General features: G+C 41.8%; 1 protein-coding gene across 1 annotated transcript in view; it reads right to left on the bottom strand.

Moving 5' to 3' along the window:
* ITPR2 (inositol 1,4,5-trisphosphate receptor type 2) overlaps positions 1-22,677 on the bottom strand; it is a 243,390-nt gene that overhangs the window by 52,317 nt on the left and 168,396 nt on the right. The window contains exons 41-45 of the mRNA XM_036405007.1: positions 21,852-22,108; positions 20,770-20,970; positions 18,689-18,799; positions 13,830-13,925; positions 12,565-12,684 (exon numbers count right to left, since the gene is read on the bottom strand). Of these exons, the coding sequence (XP_036260900.1) occupies positions 12,565-12,684; positions 13,830-13,925; positions 18,689-18,799; positions 20,770-20,970; positions 21,852-22,108 (785 nt within the window). The remainder of the gene's footprint in view (positions 1-12,564; positions 12,685-13,829; positions 13,926-18,688; positions 18,800-20,769; positions 20,971-21,851; positions 22,109-22,677) is intronic.

Below are 22,677 nucleotides of genomic sequence, written 5' to 3'. Positions count from 1 at the left end.
ACCAAACCCCCTCACCAGGGATAACACAGTCAGCTCACCAAACACTTCATTTTCTGCTTAGAGAGCAAGAAAGGATAAAAAAGCTGGCTGGGGACTGACAAGAAAACCCCCAAGGACTGAGAAAAAACAGCCAAGAGAAAATCAAGGGAGTAGCAAACAGGATGGGTGACAGACAGACGAGCATAGGAAACAGAAAGGAGCTCCTCTTCCTTGGTGTGCCAGGACCTCACCACGTGCCAGCTCCCTGGCCAGGGCAAAGGAGAACATTCCAACTCCACCAGTAGACAAGGAGAGAAAAAAGCAGGGAAAAAGGAAATGTCATCTTAACCATAACTGAGCAGAAATTTTTATTCCAAGTAGCTGTACTAAAAGCAATAACAACTCCTCAGCTCCCCATGTTCCAATCAAAACTGAATGGTGCTTTCTGCAATACACAGGGCAACTTCCTTTCCAGAAGTCATTACAGTTTTATAGAGCGGCACCTTTGCACTCTGCCACAAAGCAATCTGTTAACAAACATTAGGAACAGCAGGGATGGAACAATGGGAGACTCTCAAATCAAGTATTCATTGATTTCATTTAGACAATTATACCGTGCAGAGCAACCAAAAGGGTTTAGAGTTAATCTTTCCCTGATGGCTTGTGGTACATGAGCAGGTCCCTGGGTGGTCCAGACGCTTTGGATTCTGTTGCTGGGTCTTCCACGGCCTCGTGTAACCTCTAAGGCACCAACTCTCCTCCCCAGCCTCCACATGGGGCACACTACAAATTGTGGCTAATAGTGATCTACCTCACAGGGGAGAAATAAAACACCTCAATATTATCACATAAAAGAAACCACCACAGCTAAGTGAACTCTATCACTATTATGTTTGCAGCCCCCCATAGTAATTTCATTGCTATTTTTGTTGTGGTTTTGCTGTTCTTTTTTACCCTGATGAAAACCAGCAGAAGACAAAATGACTTGTTAATATTTCAATGAACTTTACTTCCACTTGCCTTCTTTTTAATTTCTTTTGCAGGCAAAGCTGAGTTCCAAAAACATGAAGTGCACACATGTGTGGGGAAGTTCAGGTCAGCCAAAATGCGCTGCAACCAAACAAAATTAATTTGAGGTGGGTGGATGTGAAACATCTCCACAGGCTACATGGAAACTGTCATAGGCAGCTGTGCCTGCTTGAGTCAAACCAGCCCAATGCATACGCATGGATTTTGGTTTACACTGGCCATACCAGACAGCAGTGGACACAGGATGTGGACAGCAGTATCCAATCCAGAATATTCCAACAGGAGGACAGTACTGCACTCAGAGACTGCATCTTGTGATTACTGTAAGCAAAATTTTGCAAATTTGCAAATACAGGATAGAAGGAAATCTGATGATGAAAGTGTCAGACATGATTTAGGGAGGTAACGACAAAGTTCAGTGGAAAAAGAAAGAAAAGAAGAGAAGAGTTTCTGCAATCAGCCTTCTTCAGAGCAGAAGGAGAAGATCCCAGCCACATGCTACTCCATAAAAGGCAGACAAAACCACTGGCACCAACGTTGTATAGACACAGTCTGGGAAAGGCCCAAACCAGCAGGTATATGGATCCCAAATCCACACAGCGAGAGAACCGGTCACCTCTAAAAGCCACCAATGCTTTATATACATCCAAAATACATAAATACACCTGAGATAAGAGAGCTGGGAAAGGCACATCCTTTTCAGGAACTCTTAAAATCTTTTTGCTCCCAAGCCCTTCACTTTCTAATGTTTCTCTTCTCTGCAGAATGAGACTCTCTGCCAGCTATCCTCTTCTGTCTACTATGTGGCTTCTCTAGAAAAGGCAGGCTAGCACAAACAAAAGGAGGAATGATAAACAAAAGGCTGACTCTTACTTTGGGGGCAATGTGGTGAGGGGAACCACAGCTTCAAGTTCTTATGAATGGACAGACTTCCTTCTGTGAGCCATAAGACCAGGAGATGTTGACTGTCACTCAGCATCCCTTCCTCTGGCACCATGAGCAGAAAGTTCCTCATGGGTTGATCCTTCCAGAATGGACTCATCCTCTTCTTTAGGATCTACCCACTCTTGTTTTCTCTCTTACATTTTCAGGATAGTGCCATGGTTTCTTTGGCATGCTGTGACCCCTTCAGCTGGATGCAGTTCACCAACCCAACCTGACATCATCACCAGCTCTGCCATAGGCAGGTGTGGTTTGGAAGACAGCCCTTGCAAAGGCTGGGATAAACCATCTCCCTGTCTTCAATGAGGCACATGGAAGGGACTTAACTCCTCAGCTGCAGCCTGGAGTCATGGCTCAGACTCTGGGATTCAAGTTACATTGATGTCAAACCAAAAACCCTGCTCTTAGCCAGGCCTGTTCACATCCCAACTTCTCAACACACAGTTCCACAACATTCAGAAAAGCATAACTTGCTCATTCAGAGTCAAAAACATACGAGACTGAAGTAGCAAGCTAACAGCTGAAGCTGAAACCTGTTGAATTCCCAGCAGACATGGATTTCGTACTATCTGCTGGGCCTGACTGCGCATTGTAGGGTACAAAACAGGGCAGTGTACAAGTGTGGAGATGGACAGGAACTGAGAGATGACTCCTCTCAAACAGTTACAGTGGTGAGATTTTCCAACATTTTCAACCATGCTGTTGAATGTCTGCCTCCCCCTCTAATCAGCAGAGCAAAAAATCCCTAAAAAATAAAACTAGGAGCATAGGACCAGCGAGAAGAGAATGCAAAATGATGAGTTATTCATTCCAAGTCTGTATTATGGCTATTGTCCTCAGGAAGCACTTTCACCTGGCACCTATGAAATAAGAGTTCTTGGTAGGAGTAAAAATTTAATCTCTCTCCTTATCAGATATTCACAAATAATGCTGTTTTACCCAACCAACTTAAATGGTGTTCTGCAGACCCAAAGACAGAAAAAGCTGGGAAGATTTTTCAAATGAAGTTCATTTAAGGTTACCACAGACCATCATTTGTGAAACAAACTCTGAAAATCCTTGCCCATAGAAAAAGGCAGAGAAAAGGCTTCTTTAACCCCAGCTTGATTAGATGCTTATCTGTGTGCAGGTCTGAAGGTGACCATAAGTAACTGATCACCCCACTTTTGGTGTAGAAAAGCATAATCAGCTGTTAAAACTAAATTTCACAGCTGGACACTTTTATTCAGTATCTCATAAAGCTGCCTCAGAGAAAGTGCAAGGTGAACCTCATTTTCACTTTTCTGCACTGTGTTAAATAAATGAAATACAGAGGATGGCAACTGAGCTCTGCTGATTTGTAGATTACAAATTCAGATCTTGTCTGAAAAACTCTATAGTGACTGAGATACCTAATTAAATTGTTACATCAGAGGAGATGAGAGTTAAAACGGAGCAACTGTGAGGAACAGACATATTTTGACATTCTGTTTAATGCTCTTTATTTTTGTTAACCTGTAATTACTTCAGTGACTACTGAACATAAAAAAGTATGTCTTTGTTAGAGAAGATGCCCCCCCCCTTGATTTTAATTAAGGTGTAGGATTTCACAATGCAGATATCTGAGGCCTATTAGAAGTGCTCTGATACTATTAAGTGAGACCAGATTTCACTTCCATGGTATTTCCAAGGTTACCTCACTTCCCCTCAAACCAAACCCCAGCTTAGGGTAAAATGTTTTAGTTGGGCTGTACTTAGAAGAAAAAGGTGCACCTTGGTTCACTTGAAGGTTACCTCTAACGGAAAAGCTCCAGCTCTGTCTCCAGTGCAAGAACTCAACACTTTGTGTAAATCAACTTCCTTGATGAGGGGAGTTTGCAGCAATTTGAACAAAATAGCTTCATTACATACATTTCTGAGCCAGTGAAATGTGCACACAGAACTCAGGGCTGGCTGAGTCTGCAGTGTGCTTTGAAGGGTGGCTTTGGAAAGATGGCACTTTGTGGTCCCACATTTTTTGCCTCTCAACAGCTTCTGGATTGCGTTTACTCAGTTTCCGAGGAAAATTATGCTTAATTCTACATAATGCTTCTCCAAGCAATTTCAATCTAAAAGTTTAAAGTCAAGCCAACCTCCCTGTGACCCCTATATCATCATCTTAAAGCATGACAAACATGAGCAGGCAGCTCCAGGGTAAGAGTATGGTTTGAGGGCAACAGGGTAAGTTCTCTACCAATATAAATCAGTATAAATCAGAATTGCTTGCTTACTTTGAGTGGAGGCATTCCCATGTAGACCAGCTGCGGACACAGCTGAATGAAGAGCCATTCTACAAGTGGGAAGAGAAGGAACTGCCTCATGGGTGACAGAGAACCAAAGGAGGACTGAAGTCCCTCTGTCCACCCCATGCTGCTTCAGACAGCAATAAAAAGGTAGTGTGGTTATTGCTAGGACAGGACTGCAAACAGAGCCTGAGAGCAGAGAATGTCTTGAACAGTATTTCATTGTCCCACAGCCAGTTTTCAGAGTAAAACCACAGACTAATGTGAAGATTTCACAATGCAGACATTTGACAAAGAAAGGATATTTCTTCTGGTGTAACGTTTGGGCCCCGACACCAATTCAACATATTTCCCAATGACAAAAAATCTTGTAAACCACAAAACACAAGGATTACAGAAGTTAAAGATAGAAGAAGAAACCCACAAAGCAGAAATATTAAGGCCACCTGTGCACTAGTGAAATGTGCAGTTGCCACAGTCAAAGAGGATATATCCCTCATTAACATTACATATAATAAATCACACACATATGTAGAATAGACACTTCATCTTATTCTAGAGAAGTAGAACCAGAAAAATTAAAATAAGCTAAAGTTTTTGTGGCCAGTCTATGGTAAAAAGCTCTAGCTTGAATCCTAGCAGCTCGTAGCTGCCTAAGTCAACACAACACCAGATGGAAAACAGAGGTTCCCATTAGATCCCTATCAAAGCCAGGACAGGACTCGGAGGTGAATGCTTCCAAGGAGAAGGGGAGAAAAAGAAAACATCAAAGGACAAGTTGCCAAGGTTATAACCTGAGACCTAACATCAGCCAGAGAGGTTTATTTAACCTTTCAGGTGCTCATTAGTGTCAAGCCCTCGTGGCAGCCTCCATGCTGCCTCTCCATCCTGCAGCTGGCTGAACGTGGAGTTATATCCCATCCTAATGAGCCACAAGGAGGGTGATGTGCGTCACTGGCTTCTGTTTCAATCTTGGCAATCTCAGTGCAAAAGCCTTGTAACATCTTCTGATTCTCCTGACATTTAATTAGCTGGTGTCATTTTGATGCCATAGCCTGTCTCATCAGGATGATAACTACAAAACAACATGTGGAGCATAAAAGTTCCATGAAAAGTTTCAGGTCTGGCAGCCAAGCTTATGAGTCCCCTGACAGTCACGGTTCCTGGGACTGGTTCCCATTAGCTCTTTGTTTTGGCACTGCTATCAGCAAGAGCTTCTCTGTTAAGGACAGAGAAACAAAAAAACACCCAAAAACTGCAAAGCTCAGCATAGCCTTGCAAAAAATGACATCCTTTAGCTTGAAAAATTTTACCTGTCCTGCAGAAAGAGAGCATCCTCATTGCACAAACTCACACCTATTCATCCCGAAGGACAGGTTTATACTACAGTATAGAGTCCATCATCTTCTGGCCTCAAAAGGCAGTCCTATATATTTAATTGTGTACGATGTTTTTCTCTATTTGTCATCTGGTACTTGGGAGGACAATCTCCAACAACACCTGCCAACTGCTTCTTGTCCACATCAGCTGCACAATTTGACAATGGTCATTGCTACACAAAATGTGAGCCATCTACATTTGCACTCAATATAACCTGTGGTCTTTTTTCCAAAACCCTAGTCTCATACATGAAAACTTTTTTTTTTTTTTTTTGAGAGTGTACCAGTTAGAGATGTGGAAAAATTCAAATGAACCAAGACGTTTCCTTCACAAAACAGAATCAACTGAAAATCTTTGTCATCAGAACCTAGGCACAAACTAATGTTTTGTAAAGACAGACATGCAACTACCTGAGGCAGAGGATGAGCAGAAAGAACTCTACAAGCTTTAAAAATTTACTGAACCAGTGTGGTCCCCAGACCTCAGCTCATCTGGAGGATCCCTGCCTGAGCTCAAAGCTGCTTCCCAATTGGATGAGCTTATCTTTTAAAGCAAAATGCTCTGGGAACTCACAGCTCCCACAGGGACAGGGAGATTACTTTTAAGCAAATGTTATGGCCCAGTACTGGCAACACCACTATCAAGGGTGAAGGTGTTCTTGCAAGACTTTTCCACTTGTCTTCTGTTCAACTTATTTCCAGGGTATAACCATGATGTTACAATTTCAGCCAGTTCATGCCCACTGCAGACTACTGGGCTGTAAATGTTCCCACCAGTTCCCTATCCTAAACACCATTTCAGGTGCTTCTTTGCTGTGTCTGAGAGAAGGTGCTTGTCAATGCACATTACTGAGCACCTAATTTCTGCCTTCCTCAGCAACATTTCTTTTAAAAAGTCAAATTTCACCCTGAATTTATGTCTGACCACAATCACACTTCATGCAGGACAGTGTTTGGTTCAGAGAGCTTTGGAGGAGTCACATGCAGTGATCCTAGTCCACATTTGAAGGCCCACATTTACAGTGTTACTTCTTATTTCCTCACACATTAAACCATGGAAGATCTGCACCCATCATAGGAAAGGTCTTGGCATGGAATCCCTTCACCTGGCTTGGATTATATTCAGGTCAAGACAAATGGAGGAGTAAAATAATCCACATCTACCTTTTAGTGTAAGTTTTAATAATTGTCTTTTATTTTATACATGCATGCACACACTCAAGGGAAAACAAGGATGGTCTAAGTTAATATGTCTAAAAGTTAAAATACAGCAAAGTGGAGGAAATCCAGGAACTGCTCTGAAGTACAACACCAAAAATAATCACTCAAAAAAAATTCTTAAGCCCTACAATACCTCCCTCACACACAAACATATTTGCACCCATTACCTTATGAAAGCTCTTCTTGCCTCAGCAAACCATAACAGTAGCAGCATGGGAAAATTTATTTGAAAAACACACATTAGCATGTCTCTAAAAGACTTCTGAAGTACTAATGTGCTCAGTGATTATGCACTACCCAACAAATGCCAATTTTCCACGTTAGCAAAGTGGCTGGGAGAGAGTGAGCATAGGAGGGAAGCCAACGTGGCAGTCAGAGCAAAGCACTGAGGATCAAACAACCAGACTTCCTTCCCATGACAGCTCTGATTTGCTGTCTGCCTTGGTGCCTTTATCTGTGACACCAGCTAGTACCACCTACTTAAAAAGGGGCAAATGAAATTAATGAGAGCTTTTAACTGCTCCAAAATCTTGTAAAAAGTAAGATTAATTCTTTAAAAATTTCTGAAACAATTATTATCGTCATTTCTTTGTTCTGCTGGAGCATGTGAGAGTCCCACAACCATGCAGCTGTAGGCACAGTACTGATGTGGAAAGTAAAGGTGGTCCCAGTCCTGGGTGTACTCAAGTCTGATGAAAGCTACAGAAAGACAGACTACAGAGAAAGCCACAGAAACAAAAAGCTTTGTGCTTCTTAGAATTTTTCCTATTTGGATAGCTAATTTTTTTTAAACTGTCTTTATTTTATCCTTAATGAATGTATCATATCCAAGTCTCATTATCAAACCTCTCCTATTTCAAATGTTAAAAATATTAACTTTTTAAAAATAGCTGGTAGTGTATGCCTACTCTCAAACTACAAATCCATGCCATCAATTATTGCCATTTTAATTGCCCATTTAGCAAATATCCTTCATCTGTCTACACTATTAAGCAATGAAGTAAACATGGCAGTAAGACATTAGTTTGATAATGCTTGCCAAGTTTGATAAAAAAAAAATCTTGATTCTGTTATTAATATACTAACAAATATATAAGGCTGAGTGACTTATTTTGCTCAGCCCATTTAAAACTAGCACCAGAGAGGAAGATGTGTGTCCTTAGCAGCACCTGCAGTGAGAACCTTACACTTCACAGCAGATTTTTCCTTGGTTTAAGAACTTATAAATGGAAGGAGACTTCCAACTGTGTTAGTCTATCAGAAGATAACCTGGTTCAAATTTGTCTTCACTGCACTGATATCAGACAGTGATAATTCTTCTAACCTTATGAAGTGAGGAAATATTTTTCATTATGTCTTGGTGGCACCAGATAATTGCATAAATATAAGTAGTTAACTTGGTTGGGATTTAAATAATATTTTAGCTTAATCTCATTGGAAAAAAATAACAACCAAACAACCAAACAAATAACCTTCTATTTATCTGGAAGTGACAGAGGTATCGTGGAGTTCCAAGACTTGTGCTCCCTCTCCAACAGGGTATTTAAGCAGAAACTTAAAATTGAGAAAATTCTGCTAGCCTGAGAGCACAGAACATGCATCAGGAAAGGGGTGACAGGCTGTGTCAGTAGCCCTCCACTCCTGCCACAGCCTTGGGAACCAGGCAGAGGAATTTATAAGGCATTGGAAATCTGAAAGTTTTGTTACAGTTTGCTCTCTTACTCCCCCCACCCCTCACATCCTTCCAGACCAAGGACATCTCTCCACAGCTCTGCAGGCACTCTTGCCATGCTGCAAGCTAACAAAAAGCTATGTCAACTTATTTCACATTCTTGTGACCCTCATGAATAAAGCCCCTGCTGAAAGATACAGTGGATTAGCTTGGGCTCCATGCCTGATTTAGACACTTTGCATGAGCTGAAAAACACAAATACTCCAGTATTTTCTGTTAACAGAAGTGCACACACACACACATATATATACACATATATATGCATATACATATATATATATACATATATATCTATATATATGTATGTATGTGTGTGTGTGTATATATATATATGTGTGTGTCAGTGTGCATACAGACTACAGGAGCCTCTAGTTATAAGCACTGCCTTATCTTGCTTCACAGTATATCAAAGGGATCATGAACCTCATGGAAATACTGCCAGTGAAGTACTCTGTTTTAGTTTACAAACTTCTGAAGTACTTTGTTATGACTAACAGAGAGCCAGCTCAAGCAGTCACCTGAAAAGCCAAAGGACTTCTCTAGCTTTTTCTAATCTTTTTCTTTGTGTAGCCATTTAAAAACTTGATTCTCCTACACTAATGCTCCTGCAGATAAGGACAAGAATGAAACTTTTTTTTGTGCTTCTCTGTCAAAAGCTTTGGTAATTTCCTACAGGGACATCACATCAAGATGAAGTCTCTTCGAGGACAGCCTTACTAACTTTGCAAAACAAAGTGTGACCAGCTCTGACACATCTCTTAAGGGAACAGCAGCAGAAATACCATACCTATTGACTGAGGCTGGAAGAGAAGTGGTACAAGGGGTGCTGGCCCCGTCCATAACACACCTCTGGCACTCACCTGAGACTACTGCAAGGTCAAGGCTTGGCTCTGAGCATGACATTTGAACCAGAGAAAGAAAACAGAATCTCCTCCATGGATTGTCAAGAGAATTGTGATCCCTTTCTACCTACCAATAGCAGGCTTATTTTTCCAGGATGTGACCTAAAGCACCAGCTTGTGTCACTGCTCCACAAGCAGCTGTAGAGGAGCTAGGTCTGGAAGGAGCCCCAAAACCAGGCTGCAGCTCAGGGCAGCTCCTCATGGACAGCTCAGTTCTGCTTTCTCCCCATGGCCCTCCCTTCTCCCCTCTCTCAAGGAGGAGCAGGAAAAGAGAGGAGCAGCAGAGCCCAGACAGCCCGGGGGCAGTGCAGGGGAAGCAGCAGAGCCACAGCACGTGGCACACCAGAGGAAGATGAAGAAATAAGGGAAAGAGAGGACAAAGAACCATGTGGAGGATGTGTGATCACTGGCATGACACAGCTGCTGTACACACATACATCTCTGTGTGTTCACCGTGTGCAAGGGCACATTTAGGGCAGGGGCTGGGAGGCTGTAAGGAAGATTTACTAACAGAAATCTCAGCCTTGCTTGTGACACATGTACAACTTTCTATGCTCTGTGGGTCAAACGTTTACAAGAATGCCTCTTGCTTCTGGTAAAATCAACCACAGGAAGGGCAAGGAAGGATGTAGTGGTGGCAAAATGCAGAACCCAGCTTTGCCCTGAAGAGTGCAACGACAAAAACTGAAAGTTGGAGCTCCCCAAAATAAACTGTCTGTGTTTGAGGGCTGCAACAGCAAAAAGGGGAACTCTGAGTCTTGATTCTGCTATTACAGAGGGACCAAAAAGCTGTAACCGGAGCAAGTGGTCACCAGGAAGTGTAAGGAAAGTGACTGAAGAGCCACTGAAAAAAGGTAAATCAGATGAAGTGCCACAGCAAATAAATATTATGTAAATCAGGTCAGCTAAGCCAAGCAGAAGGCCCAGGCACCAAAAAGCCACTCTGACAGCAAAGCAGAGAGTGTTTGGAGACTGAAGCCAGCAAAGGAACCCAGCAACAATGGCCTTACTGAGGAGGGTCCATGCTCGTATCCTGCCCATCCCAGGGTGAGCAAAAAGGGCACACATGGAAAGACTTTGGGGTCAAAGATTAGCAGCTCTGTGCCAAGAATTGTAGCATTTCATTAACAGAGGACACAGAAAGGCCCCAAATTGCCTGTCCTTGCACTGCTTTGTTTTGATATGGGGCTTGACATGGGTGCAAATCTATTGCAAACACATGTACTATGTTACAGAAATGCAAGAAAAAGAAAACAGTCTTTTTTTTTTTTTGTAAAAAAGATGGATATTTTTACAGCATACACAGCCAATCATGACATTTAATTTTACAGAACAGGAAGGAGCTCAGTAAGTTGCTGTAAAAATATCCACCCTTATGCAACCAAAACAGCAGCTATGGATCAGGAATAGCTGTGGAGTGGCACCATGGACCTCTCCAGCACTGCAGATATGATCCTAGGGACAGAACTTAACCTACAGCTCAGCCAGCTGGTGTACCCCTGGCAGTGACCTCTTGTGTAAAATGACCCCAGAAGTCACTTCATATATAGCTTTAGGCCTATATTCCACTCCCCCAAACCATATTTTCCATGTCACAGACCCTGTTAAGTAATTTAACACAAACTGTAGGCAGAACACAGAAAATACCAACATTTCAATTTGGCAGGCATTTAAATTTTCATTATAAGCATTCAGACAATGAGTAAATTCAGACAAGGTAAGGAGCTGCAGATGCTTTCTAAAAATACTATCATCTATGATGAGTATCTTATGTACAGCCCCAGACACAGCAAAAGAGTAGAACATGGTCAACCACACCACTACCAACATAATAACAATACCTACTTATTTAAATGTTCTGCGAGCACACCAGCATAACTCAGGAACTGTTTTTCTGCATTCCTTGCTTGAAAAAAATATTGCATAACACTACTGTACTATAGATTGTTTTCTTTTTTTTCCACCGAGTATTCAATTCCTAACAACACTTAATAAACATAAGGAATGAGGAACACTCCCTATCCCCATCTGTTTATTTCTTCTTAGAGAAAAAGATTTTTTAAAAATTTGGCCCTTATATGAAATACCAAATGCTGTAATTTATGATATAACCAAGAAGTTCGTGGTCCTTATTCTTTCAATTACAAAAAACTTTTCAATACTCTGAACATAATTGAAAGATAAACTATTTTTGACACCAGCTACTCTGAAGAATAAACATCCCATTAAATAACAACCTCCAGTGTACATTCTACCTTTACCAGTAGAGAAGTAAAAGTGATCGGAAAATGCCTGAGGGCACTCCAGCATAATTTGAAAGGAGAAACCAGTGAAAAGGCCCAATTATTCTTATTGGCAAAGCAATATTTCTAAAATAATAGGAATCTTCTGAAATCGAGTTCAGTTGGTATCACAACGGAAGGAACTATTTGAAATACACCAGTAATGGTAACACAATTTATTATTTGATTGATATAAATGATCTGTTAATGTTAAAAGAAGACAGAGCTAAGCAGACAGTCACTGTTCTGCTCTACATTGCTATTTCACACAAATAACAATTTGTTATTGTTATAACAACAGTGAGAGGTCCAACATATTCAGGATCTCCCTCCCCTTAGACAAGGAATGGCTCTCAAGGTTGCTTCTCAAGACTGAGGGATTCCTTACTACAAGAGACTCTTGGTAAGTGGTTCAGAGCATGCTAAACTCTGAATTCTTGCTAGCTAAATGATATAATGGATTGATCATGTGCAGATAAACCTTCAGCCAAACAGCTGGGAAAAGCTGGGATTAAGACTGGATCCAGCTGCACCTAAACTCCCATCTGAGAAGGAGTTTAGAATGCAAAGGGATCCTTCCTTAACATTATGACTCAACAGGAAGGTCTCCCTGACAGTGTGGGCTGAGCCTTTCCTGTATGCAGCAAACAAGCAAGTGTGCCTTGCCATTGAACCTTGTTAACCCACTGCCACATCTGCTACCAAACTTTGGTTTTCATCAATAAACACATTGTTACTTCTCTCTTACCCCTGAAGTGCATGACTCCATCTGTGACAATGTGGAGTCTATCCATGTAAAGCTCTTCTGGAAGCTGTCACAAAACAAATAAGACATACCTGATGTGCCAAAATATAGATATTGTGGCCAACATCTTTTGGGGAGATGCCATCATCTCCATTCTCCTCCTCGTGGTCACATTCCAGACCTTGGTTGTAGGCATTCTTCATCACATCCACCTGCAACATAAACCCAGTCAGGGAGAGATGAAATAAATGTGGTTCTTGGGGAAAAACTACACTGTGTTTGAACACAGCCACTTTGCTCAGCTCCAGCCTGCATGGGTGCCCTGCAGTCCTGCAAGAAGAGCGAGCAGCCTGAGAAACACTTTCTGAGTAAGACAAGCTTGAAGGATTTATGAAGTTCCAAACCACTACATTTTTCATCAGCAACCATGAGAAAGGAAGAGGAATGATGAGCTTTTGTGAGCAGGTATTTTCACAAATGCTTGTCTAGATATGGTAGGGACTGTTGTGTAGCATTAGGAGTGTAGCCATGATCTTCTGGCCAGAGCAGGCAGCAACACAATTTCACAGGAAAAACCACACCTAAGCCAAAAAGGAAAGGAAGATCTGGGCAGGGTGCCAAATATTCAAAAGCCTCTTAGAGGACCACCATACGGTTCTCCACACAAGGCCTGATCCTGCAGTTGTACCCTAGGGATGGCCTCATCCTGCTGAGATGCCACCTCAGTGGTGATTCCCTGAAACCAGCAACCAGCAAGGGCTCTGCCTAAGGGCAGGGAAGATGTTCCCAGATTCTTCCCCAGAATCCCTCGAGAACTCCCAGATCTCTCAGTCTCTGTTGTTACACAGTCAAGTGGTATTGGAAATTACTCCCCCATATTTGCAACCTACTTAAAGTTCCTGGAGACCTCCATAAACATTAGTGTTGTTCCAAAACACAGCAACAACCGCTTGGAACTCTCTTTGTTCACAAGACATAAATAAATAACATACATGTATATTAAATATATGTCCACACACACATTTCTGTTAGCACTGCTTCACGAACTGTACAAGCTTAATTTGCCAGCCCCTGACAAACTGCACTTGAAGACAGTCTACCAGAATATGATAATTTAGTTAGGAAACAATTAAAGAAAAGTGCTTGGAACGGATAAAAATAATGAAGTCGTAAAGACTGAAATCAGGCATGCTTGATCCTTTTAAAGTAATTTTGTGAATTAGTATACTATCCTGATACATTGTGCCACCATACGCTGCCAACACTTCTCAGCTTAGATACAGATCATTTTAAAAATGTTTTAATGACAGATTTTTTTTCAGCCAAAAGATTTATGAATATTCACAAGTTTTCTCACCAGTTCTCTTGGTCTCATGTTGAAAAGGATTCTTTCCGCATTCTCACTGTCTTGCCTGCTTTCCATAATAGCCAGCAAAAGCTTGGAGGCATTGTTCTGGAGGTACAAAACCAAATTAATGCAAATTTTAAATCTCTTTCATGGATTAATGACCCTTGCATTTGTTTTAATTGAGATTATGAGGACCACTTTTTAGTGGATAAGATTTTCAACCACTTGCATCTTTTATTTTACTGACATATTTAATAGGGTTTTTTTAGTGTCAGCATACTGTAACACTAACTCTGCACATTGTATTGGAATGAAAATTTTAAACACTGAAAAATATTTTACTTAAATACAGAGTGTTGCTGCAGACTGTGCATACAAAATTAAATTCTATTTCCTTTCCTTATTTCCCACCTAGCAATTTTTGCCTTGGCTTTCTGTTAAAACAGCACTCAACAGAGGTAATTACAAAACATATTACACAGAAGGTTTTATCATTCAGGCAGGTTTCCTTCCCCTTTGGTTTTTATGAAGTCCAACTGGTTATTATTTGAAAGGCTGCAAAATAACCTGTTTTCATGCACTCCTGAGATTTTGTTTCACTACTAAATATTCCTGGGGGAATATATAAAGACAACCTTTGCTTTGTCAGCTGCCTGCTTTTCCCCAAGACTCAGGATTACACAGCATGAGCTTTAGCTGCAGTAGCCCAGTGGTGCCTCAGAGACCTGCCTGTCTCCCAGTTAAATCAGCTGTGGTGAAGTGGAGAAGAAGAGTGGTTCTGGAGCTTTGTCTGCTTTCTGGCAGAGCAGGGTTGCCTTGGCTGACCTGTCACAGCATCCCCATCATTCCCTGTTACAGACTGAGCTGTTGGAACACTTGGAAGCATGAGACAGTCCCTAGGGAAGAGGTAGGGGCCAGGAAATATGCCAACCCACCCTACAGCCTCATTCTCAGGTGCTTATTACCATTATCAATGATTCCAGCCAAAATTTCTCCAGTGAGGATGTGCCTCAGACAATTGGCATGGGCACTTTCAGAGGAAAAGGGTTCAGCTGCTTTTGGGGCCGGGGCAAAAAGAAAGATGTTATTCCCTACATGTTTAAGCAACTTGTGTTTTAAGCAGCCTTTGTATCTACAAGTTTTGATAATAGACCTAAAAATACAGAGCACTAGAGGCCAATAGAACAATCACACGAGTTGTAGTCTCCCAGTCAAACTTGTCCAACTCAGAAGCATTTAGTAAATTACAATTTGAGTACTATAGAGCAGAAACACACTCATTTCACAGCTAAAAACTCACAAGGGTTATTCTTGGTGAGCACAGAATCACAAAATTGTGCAGGGTGGATCATAAAACCATACACTAAAAGCTGTCCTCTGGACTAAGATTGCAGCAGTCCAGCCCCTGTTCAAAGCAGCCTGCTCAGGGCTGTGTTAGGCTGAGGATTAAACACCTCTGACTGGAGGACTGAAGGTAAATGGAAGGAGAGTAGATTAGAATGAAGAGTTGTATGTAACTGGGGAATTAAAAACTTCTGGGAGAAGAGACTGGGAGTAAGATAGAAGCCAGGAGAGAGGAGCCTGAGCTTGCCAATGAGATAAGGACAAAGAAAAAGAGATGGGAAGAAAAGACCTAACTGGGACTGGCTCAAGGAGAATAGCACTCCATACGAGTTTTGCCATGTCTCTTTCCTTTTGCTTCTAAATCAAATCAGGACCATCCATGGGAAAGGTCTAATCAGACTCTCTACCTTGCAACCAACACTGCAGAAGTTGAATGTGCACAGTGAATGAGAACAGGGGGAGGGAGAGAACAGCATTTTGACGAGGATTCCTGACAGGATGCTGCTCTGAAAAGCAGGATGCTTCCTCTTCTGCTGCAGATTTCCCTTACAGTGGTGGCCAAGTCAGTAGTGGTAGCATTGACAGGATCTCAAACTGAGGAGGAGGGAAGGGGCCATGCCAGGTTCCCAGGTAGCTTGGTAAGGAAAGGGAGGGAACAGGAGGAAGGCATCAGTCCACTCACTTATGGCTAAGGAGGACTTTGAAGCTCTTTGCCAGTGCAGACAACCCTGGAGATGGACAGAAGCCTGCTGCAGCTTCCAGGAAGCTGGGAAAGGTAGAGGATAGGTAGGACTCTGTGTCATCAACAGCCAGCTTCTTGCTGCTGACTCAGCAGAAGTGCCTTGCTATGGCATAGAATTACAGCAGGCGTTTGTGATGGTTATTTGGCTACTTATTCCTCACTTTCTGCATATCTGGAGAGCCTAGGATCTAATCCCAAACATCAATGTGAGGAAAACATCAATGAGGAAAAGACATCCATCACTTGGAAAACACAGCATGAAGTTCGTAACACATAAGTACAGTGAAAAATCAATTTCCAGGTGCTAAAAAACAGTGCAGTCCAAAGCACTTCTACTCTTCATTTCACCTTTACCTGGGCTCCCGTCTCATCTCCTGATAAAAATTTTGGAAAAATAAATTAATGAGTGAAGCAACTAGATACAGCTATGAGGGAAAAAAAGAAGATACTTGTCTTAGACTCTCTGTACTCTTAGACTGGCAATGTCTCTTCATCCTGTCACTCAATATCTGTGGCAGATACTGAGCTCTTACTTTGTGCCAGGGCTTACACACTGGTCAGTAAGGAAGGCCAGGGGGTCACACTTGAAATGAAAAGAAGCAGAATTGAACACTGTCTATCTCTGCACTCAGTAAACACTGTCTGCTCTGCTCACTAAATGATTCAGGAGTCCACTGGAAAATGTAATCCATGAAGATGTAATTAAATGCCACATCAAAAACTAAGTGCAAAACAAGCTAAACTAAGATGGCATGGGAAAATAGAACTCTGCACTGCCTTTCCTGTGGTTGGAGGGTGTAAGTTCAACATATAATGCTCCCTGAAAACAGTATCTGAGCTTGTTTGTAAGTGTAAATGTATAGGCCTGCATACTTTGAATTCTGTATTTTCAGTGCAAAATTTATGTATTTGCAACTTCAAAGTTGCCTATGAACACTGACAGTTAAATATTACTTGGTAAACTCATTGCTTTATTACTTCAATGTGTTGCCACTCAAAATCAAAACCAGCAGCTTCTTAATTTGGATCCAATTATTGAGATCACATCTTGCAACGTGTCCACATCCAGTACAAGAGTGATATGGACATAATGGAATGGGTCTAGCAAAAAGCCATAAAAACCATAAAGGGAATGGAGCATTTTTCATATAAGAAGCCACTGAAAGCTGTGACTGTTCAGTCTGGAGTACAGATGGCTTAGATGAATCTTATCAATGTGTATAATTACCTGGTGGGAGGAAATGCAGAAGAGGCTGCCAGACCCCTCTCACCAGTGTCCAGTGAGAGAGCAAGAGACAAAATAAAACACCCATGAAATTCTATCTAAACACCAGGAAACACTTTCATACTGTGAGAGGGATCAGACAGTGGGATAGACTGCCCAAAATGGTTGTGAATCTCCAGCTGTGGAGATATTCAGCTGCACATGATCCTGAGAAACCTCTAGCTGATCCTGCTTGAGCAGAGGACTTGGACAAGTTAACCTCAAGGCATCCCTACTAAAGCAAATGACTCTGTGATTCTGCAAATCTGAATCATTTCCACAGTCTGAACCTCTGCTACATTCACCACAATTTTTGCTAATTGAATGAGTCTGAGCACAGCCAGCCTCCAGTGAGCAGGATCACACTGGTCCTTGCAGAGGTGTCTCTAAGCTCTGTGTTTGGTCACCACACAGAAAAGCTGTTCTACAAGCATGTGCTAGCCTCATGGCAATGGCAAATCAAAATGGCACTGGAGAGAATGCAGATACATCTTTACAGAGACTGAATTCGGACTTCAAAAGAACTGTCTGCATATTCAAAGTTAAATGTCTGCCTAAGTGTTTTGCTAGAGGGGGGCCTGAATTACATTGCCATTCAAAAAAGTAATTACAGTTATTAAAATCATATGTAAGGCACTGTTGATTCAATGTTTCATTGTACATGATATATAGCTATATTAATTATTTTATTAGACATGTATAACATTGCCAATATGATGCAATGCAGCTACCACAAAGAATTTTCTGGTTTGGGGAGGAAACAGATCATCTGCAATGGAAATACTTAATTTGGGAGGCAAGAAAAGGCAATAACCCAGGGCTCCTCCTGGACAGATTCTACCCTGCTTGGCAGACAGTGCAGCTGCAGAGCTCCCCTCTGCATGCACTGGCACACAGACAGGAGAAACTTATCTACCAGCCTATCCAACCCTCCCCAGAACACAGAACAAAATTACATTACAAGCCCTCCCTCTCTAGGCTTTGCCCTCACACTCCACATTTTGTGTTTCCCCTCAGAGGACACTGAGAAGGGAAATAAGGTACAATTTACTTGAACCTTGTTTCAACTTTATTTGACATTGCAGGTCACCTGATGTATTGCTCTTTTTCACAGCATTTCCTTCTCAAATAATTTTTAAGAGTTTGGTATTTAGAGAGCATGCCTGACTTGCTGCATGCCTGTACAGTGTGGCTGTGGCTGTTTATCAATCTTGAGAGATTTTACATCACAATACAGACTTTTCATGCTAGCTGTGTTATGCCTGATTGATAGGATTTTTTTTAAAAAGTTGAGACATAGTCCCCAACATAGCAGTGGGTCAAAAGGCCTGTGGCAGAGGGCTTGGTAAGGATTCAGAAGCTGAGATGAACTCATTTGCAAGATTTTGTTTTGCAAAGGCTTCTGAGCATACTGTGCTATGGTAAGATTAAGTAAATGTCAGGCTGCCTAGAGCTCTCCCATAGGTATGTCTTCTGTTGCTGCCCAAATTCAAATAAACAAATTTCCATATACTGTACCTTGAGCTGAAGCACCAAGTCCATGCAGTATTTGCCAAGGGGGTTTATGTCGTTCAGGATGAGAGCAATTATAATATCAATCCCATTAGACTCATGGGTGGCTATGCATGTCTGCAAAACAAGAGAAGAGAAGGGAATGGGGTAGGGGCAGAAGGGAGGGGAGGAGTGGGACAAAGAGGGAGATGATACAGCCAGAGGGAGCAAGAGAATATACACATCAGCAAATTTCTAAAAGAAGGACCCAGAACTTAAAACACCTTCCAAGAGCAATGAAACCTTCAGTCAAAGCAGAACAGCCTGAACATACACCACAAGAAATGCAGGGGGAGACTTGTGTGTACAGAACTAACCCAAACACTGCCAGTAGGGAAATACCCAACTGGAAAAAAGGTGGTGCAAGCAAAAATCTGCTCCCAGAGAATCCCACAGGGCTTGGCACCAAGCGGCACAACTTGCAGACAGCAGCCCTCAGGAGCACTGCCAGATTCAGCTGAGCACATGCCAGCCTCAGACATAAAAGAGAAGCTTGACTGCAAGCACAACCAAATTTGCACGCTCAGATTCTTCATTTGCCCTCAGCAGCCAGCATTAATATTGCTGTTACAGTACAAAATGTTCATGAAAATCAAAGTTTTTTCCATGAACGTGGACATGTCCTGCAAAGAAGAGTATTTCTGGATATGGAATTTAAAACTGTATTTGTGAGCAGTGGTACTTCCCAAATGCCTTTACAGCTGGAGTTCTGGACCTTCTAGGCCTAGTGCATAACAGCCAGTTATACAAGAGCCTACGGCACTTATTCCTCTGGCAGGTTTATGGGACAACAGGAAAGGAAAAGTTTTCCAGGAAGACAGAGAGAAGGGGAAAAATGAAAATGAGAGAGTGTGGGGCATTTGCCCCTGAAATATATTGAATTAGATTTGCAGTTGGTGTAAACAAGTGCAACTCAAATCCTGAGTGACTTCCCAGCAGATAGGTCAAAGTAATAAAGTTTAATTCATCATTCCCTTCCATATCAGTGTTCCTCCAGTGCTTCTCACATAACTTTGTTGGAGAACATGTTGACTTGTAACAGTTTTTTGTCTTCAGTCCTGTTGTTATGCTTTTTTACAGTTGTTTTTCCCATCCAGAAGTGGTTTAAATATTACTGTTCAAAATTTAGTCCACTAAAGGACTTCTGTTTGTTTTTAAAATATCAGGTAAAGGCAGATGATTACCAGCAATGGCCGTAATAGCACTTTACATTTCATTGGAGCACATTAATGAAGAAGCATTAATATTGCATGTATTTCTTCAGCTATTTCTAGCATAGAGAACAGATTGCTTCTGTCATTTGCTCACCACAATTTTCCCACTGCTAATCTATAGCAAAAATTCTGCAGTTTCGTCCACTATGACAACTTTATTGCAACTTTAATTATCTTCAGATCAAATATGGCAGCATGTAACCACATCCTTTAGCTTTCTATACTTCTTCAGCATAGCACTAAAGAGACTTTTACCAGAGGTCACAGCTGTGTGACTTCCAAAGGCTGCAGTGAGGAAGGCACAGAAGATCAGAAGCATAGTCTTTAGTGTCATCCATTTCAATACTGATACCATAATTAAAGATGCTGCTAGGTGGTATGGCAGGAGGGTAAGTTAAACTTTGTGGCAGTTATGTGAAATAAGGAAAGTAAGTGTTAGCAAGATGTATAAACACCACCAAAGGCAAAATGTGTGAAAATGAAACACATTGAAACACAAACAGTGTGTGTTTGCAATGCACTTCCAAAACTCTGACTCCAGATCCAGTCTCACAAAGTGAGGGTTAAGCCATGGACACAGCAACATAAAACATGAAACTCCCTCCAAAAGGTCTGCCAACTCTCAGAGGAAGAAGAGGTACTACAGGAAGAGTCTGTTTTGAGCTCTGACTTAAAAGGGTCACTCAGGCCTCATGAAAGCTTGAAGCATGTTAAGTCTAGTCATAGCAGCTTCAAGTGAATTTACAATATCAGGAATGCTCAAAGGTTTGTGATAAGCACCCAGACAGCAACATTTAGGTACAGCCTTCTGCATCCAGAAGTTCTTGAGCCTACCTGGTTTTCATGGCACGGGCCCTGGCAGTATTCTGTCAAGCTTTCCAGAGTCTGGTTGACAAGAGCCACGTTCCTCTCATTGATGTAAAGCCCCAGCAAGCCCAGCCCACCTGTGGTGCTCCCACAGATGCAGTCCAAAAACTGAAGGGTCTCACAAACGAGGTTGTAATTTGTTTTATTGTTTTGATGTCTTAAGAAATTCTGGTGGGTTGAGGAAAGGTACACAAAACAAAACAAAACAAAAAAAAAGGAAGAGAGTCAAGGCAAACAAAGTCTTTTAGTCTTTTTTCATGAAAACATTGAAGGATACAATTTATAGCCATATGACCAGTGTGTCTCAGGTACTGAAGTACACTGCACTACTATAGAAAATACATTAGGCCTTAATGCAGCAATTGAGAACTATTATCTGATTAAATCACAGAGCAGTGAAGGCTTAGGAAACTGAACTTGGCAAACATCTGCACTGGCCTTAAATGTCTTTTATATGTCCTGCAGACCTGCTCCCAGTCACCCATCACAGCCCTTCTCTTGGAAGCTGTTTCCCCACAGCTAAGCAGGTCTGGTGGCACATTATGGAGCTCAGCTCAAACCACCCCAACCACAGCTGGAAGGGGAGGAACCACTCCTGACCACGGCATTGATGTATATTTGCAGAAAATACATTTTGCAGAGGTTGCTATGGGGACAGTAATTTCTACCAAAAGAACTGATAGCAGGGACACACAGAGCATCTGAAAGCCTTCAGTTGTGATACTTTGGCAAAGGGGCAGTACCCAGAAACTTCCTGTGCTCTTCAAGTCTGTGGTAAGTGATCTACCAACTGTGCACAGGAACCTTACTAACAGGGACATTTAGACCCTGCTCAGCTCCATGTGGCTGTGCTGAGACCCCCAAGCAATTCTGAACTCCATCACAGAACCCAAATGGTTCTTGAAAATGCTTCTTTTATCCCTTGGACCCAATACTTCAGACAGCCCTATTCTGTAACAGGGGCCAGGCACAAGTGTGTTTTTCTCCCCTTATGAAGGTGCAGCCCCTCTAACAACACCCCTATAAAAGCTCAGCTCAAAACACTTTACCTGGAGCTCTCGGTTGTGGTTCTCACACAGCAGCTGAAGAAATCTCAGTATTGGCTGCATGATTGCAATGGCAGGGCTCATGATTGCTTCTTCTGCAGACTTCTCTTCTGCATTTGCAGCATCTGCTCCTGAGCCCATCAGATCTATTTCTGGGTCCATTTCTCTTCTGTACACAGAGTAAGCCTTGGAGGTTGCAGAGGATGCTTCTGTTAACTGTCCTTTCATTCCCTCCTTCAGATGCAGAGTTGAATCCTTAACTGAAAAGAAGACAGTTTTCCTTCATTTTTGAAAGTCTTTCTCCCCATTTGATTAAACAATAAGAAAACAATAATAATGAATACAACTTTTTCTTTGTTGGTGTCTAACTCTTCAAAGGCCTCTAGGCAACTCACAAAGAATATCAAAGCAACATTCATGCAGGGATAGCATGTTCCAAATAAACCACAAACCAGAGTGAAACAGAACATTAACACAAAAAGCCCTACTATTTCTCTCTCATATACAATAAATGATGAGAACAATGGGAAGACCACAGGGTGGGAAATCAGTTCCTGAGCCTGCTCTTGTGAAATATCCCCAATAGCAGCAGCCTCTGCTTTTGCTCCTCTAAAAATACAGCTCAATATCTTTTATTGATGCAAACTGGCAGAGCTTCACTGATTTCATTAAAGCTAATTCCTTGTGGCCAACCTGAGATGGACTGTAATTCAGAGAAAAACAGGCAAAATATGCAAATTGGCAATTATTAATGTTAAAGCTTATTGATCAACTCAGCAGTGCACCAGTGGTGCAGCACATGCAGTGTCAATATAAAGCCCCGCTCCCC

This window comes from Molothrus ater, chromosome 5 (genome assembly GCF_012460135.2).
Source record: "Molothrus ater isolate BHLD 08-10-18 breed brown headed cowbird chromosome 5, BPBGC_Mater_1.1, whole genome shotgun sequence".
NCBI classification, from domain to species: domain Eukaryota; kingdom Metazoa; phylum Chordata; class Aves; order Passeriformes; family Icteridae; genus Molothrus; species Molothrus ater.
Note: the sequence above shows the minus strand (reverse complement) of the source record. Positions and strands in the feature narration are given on the sequence as shown.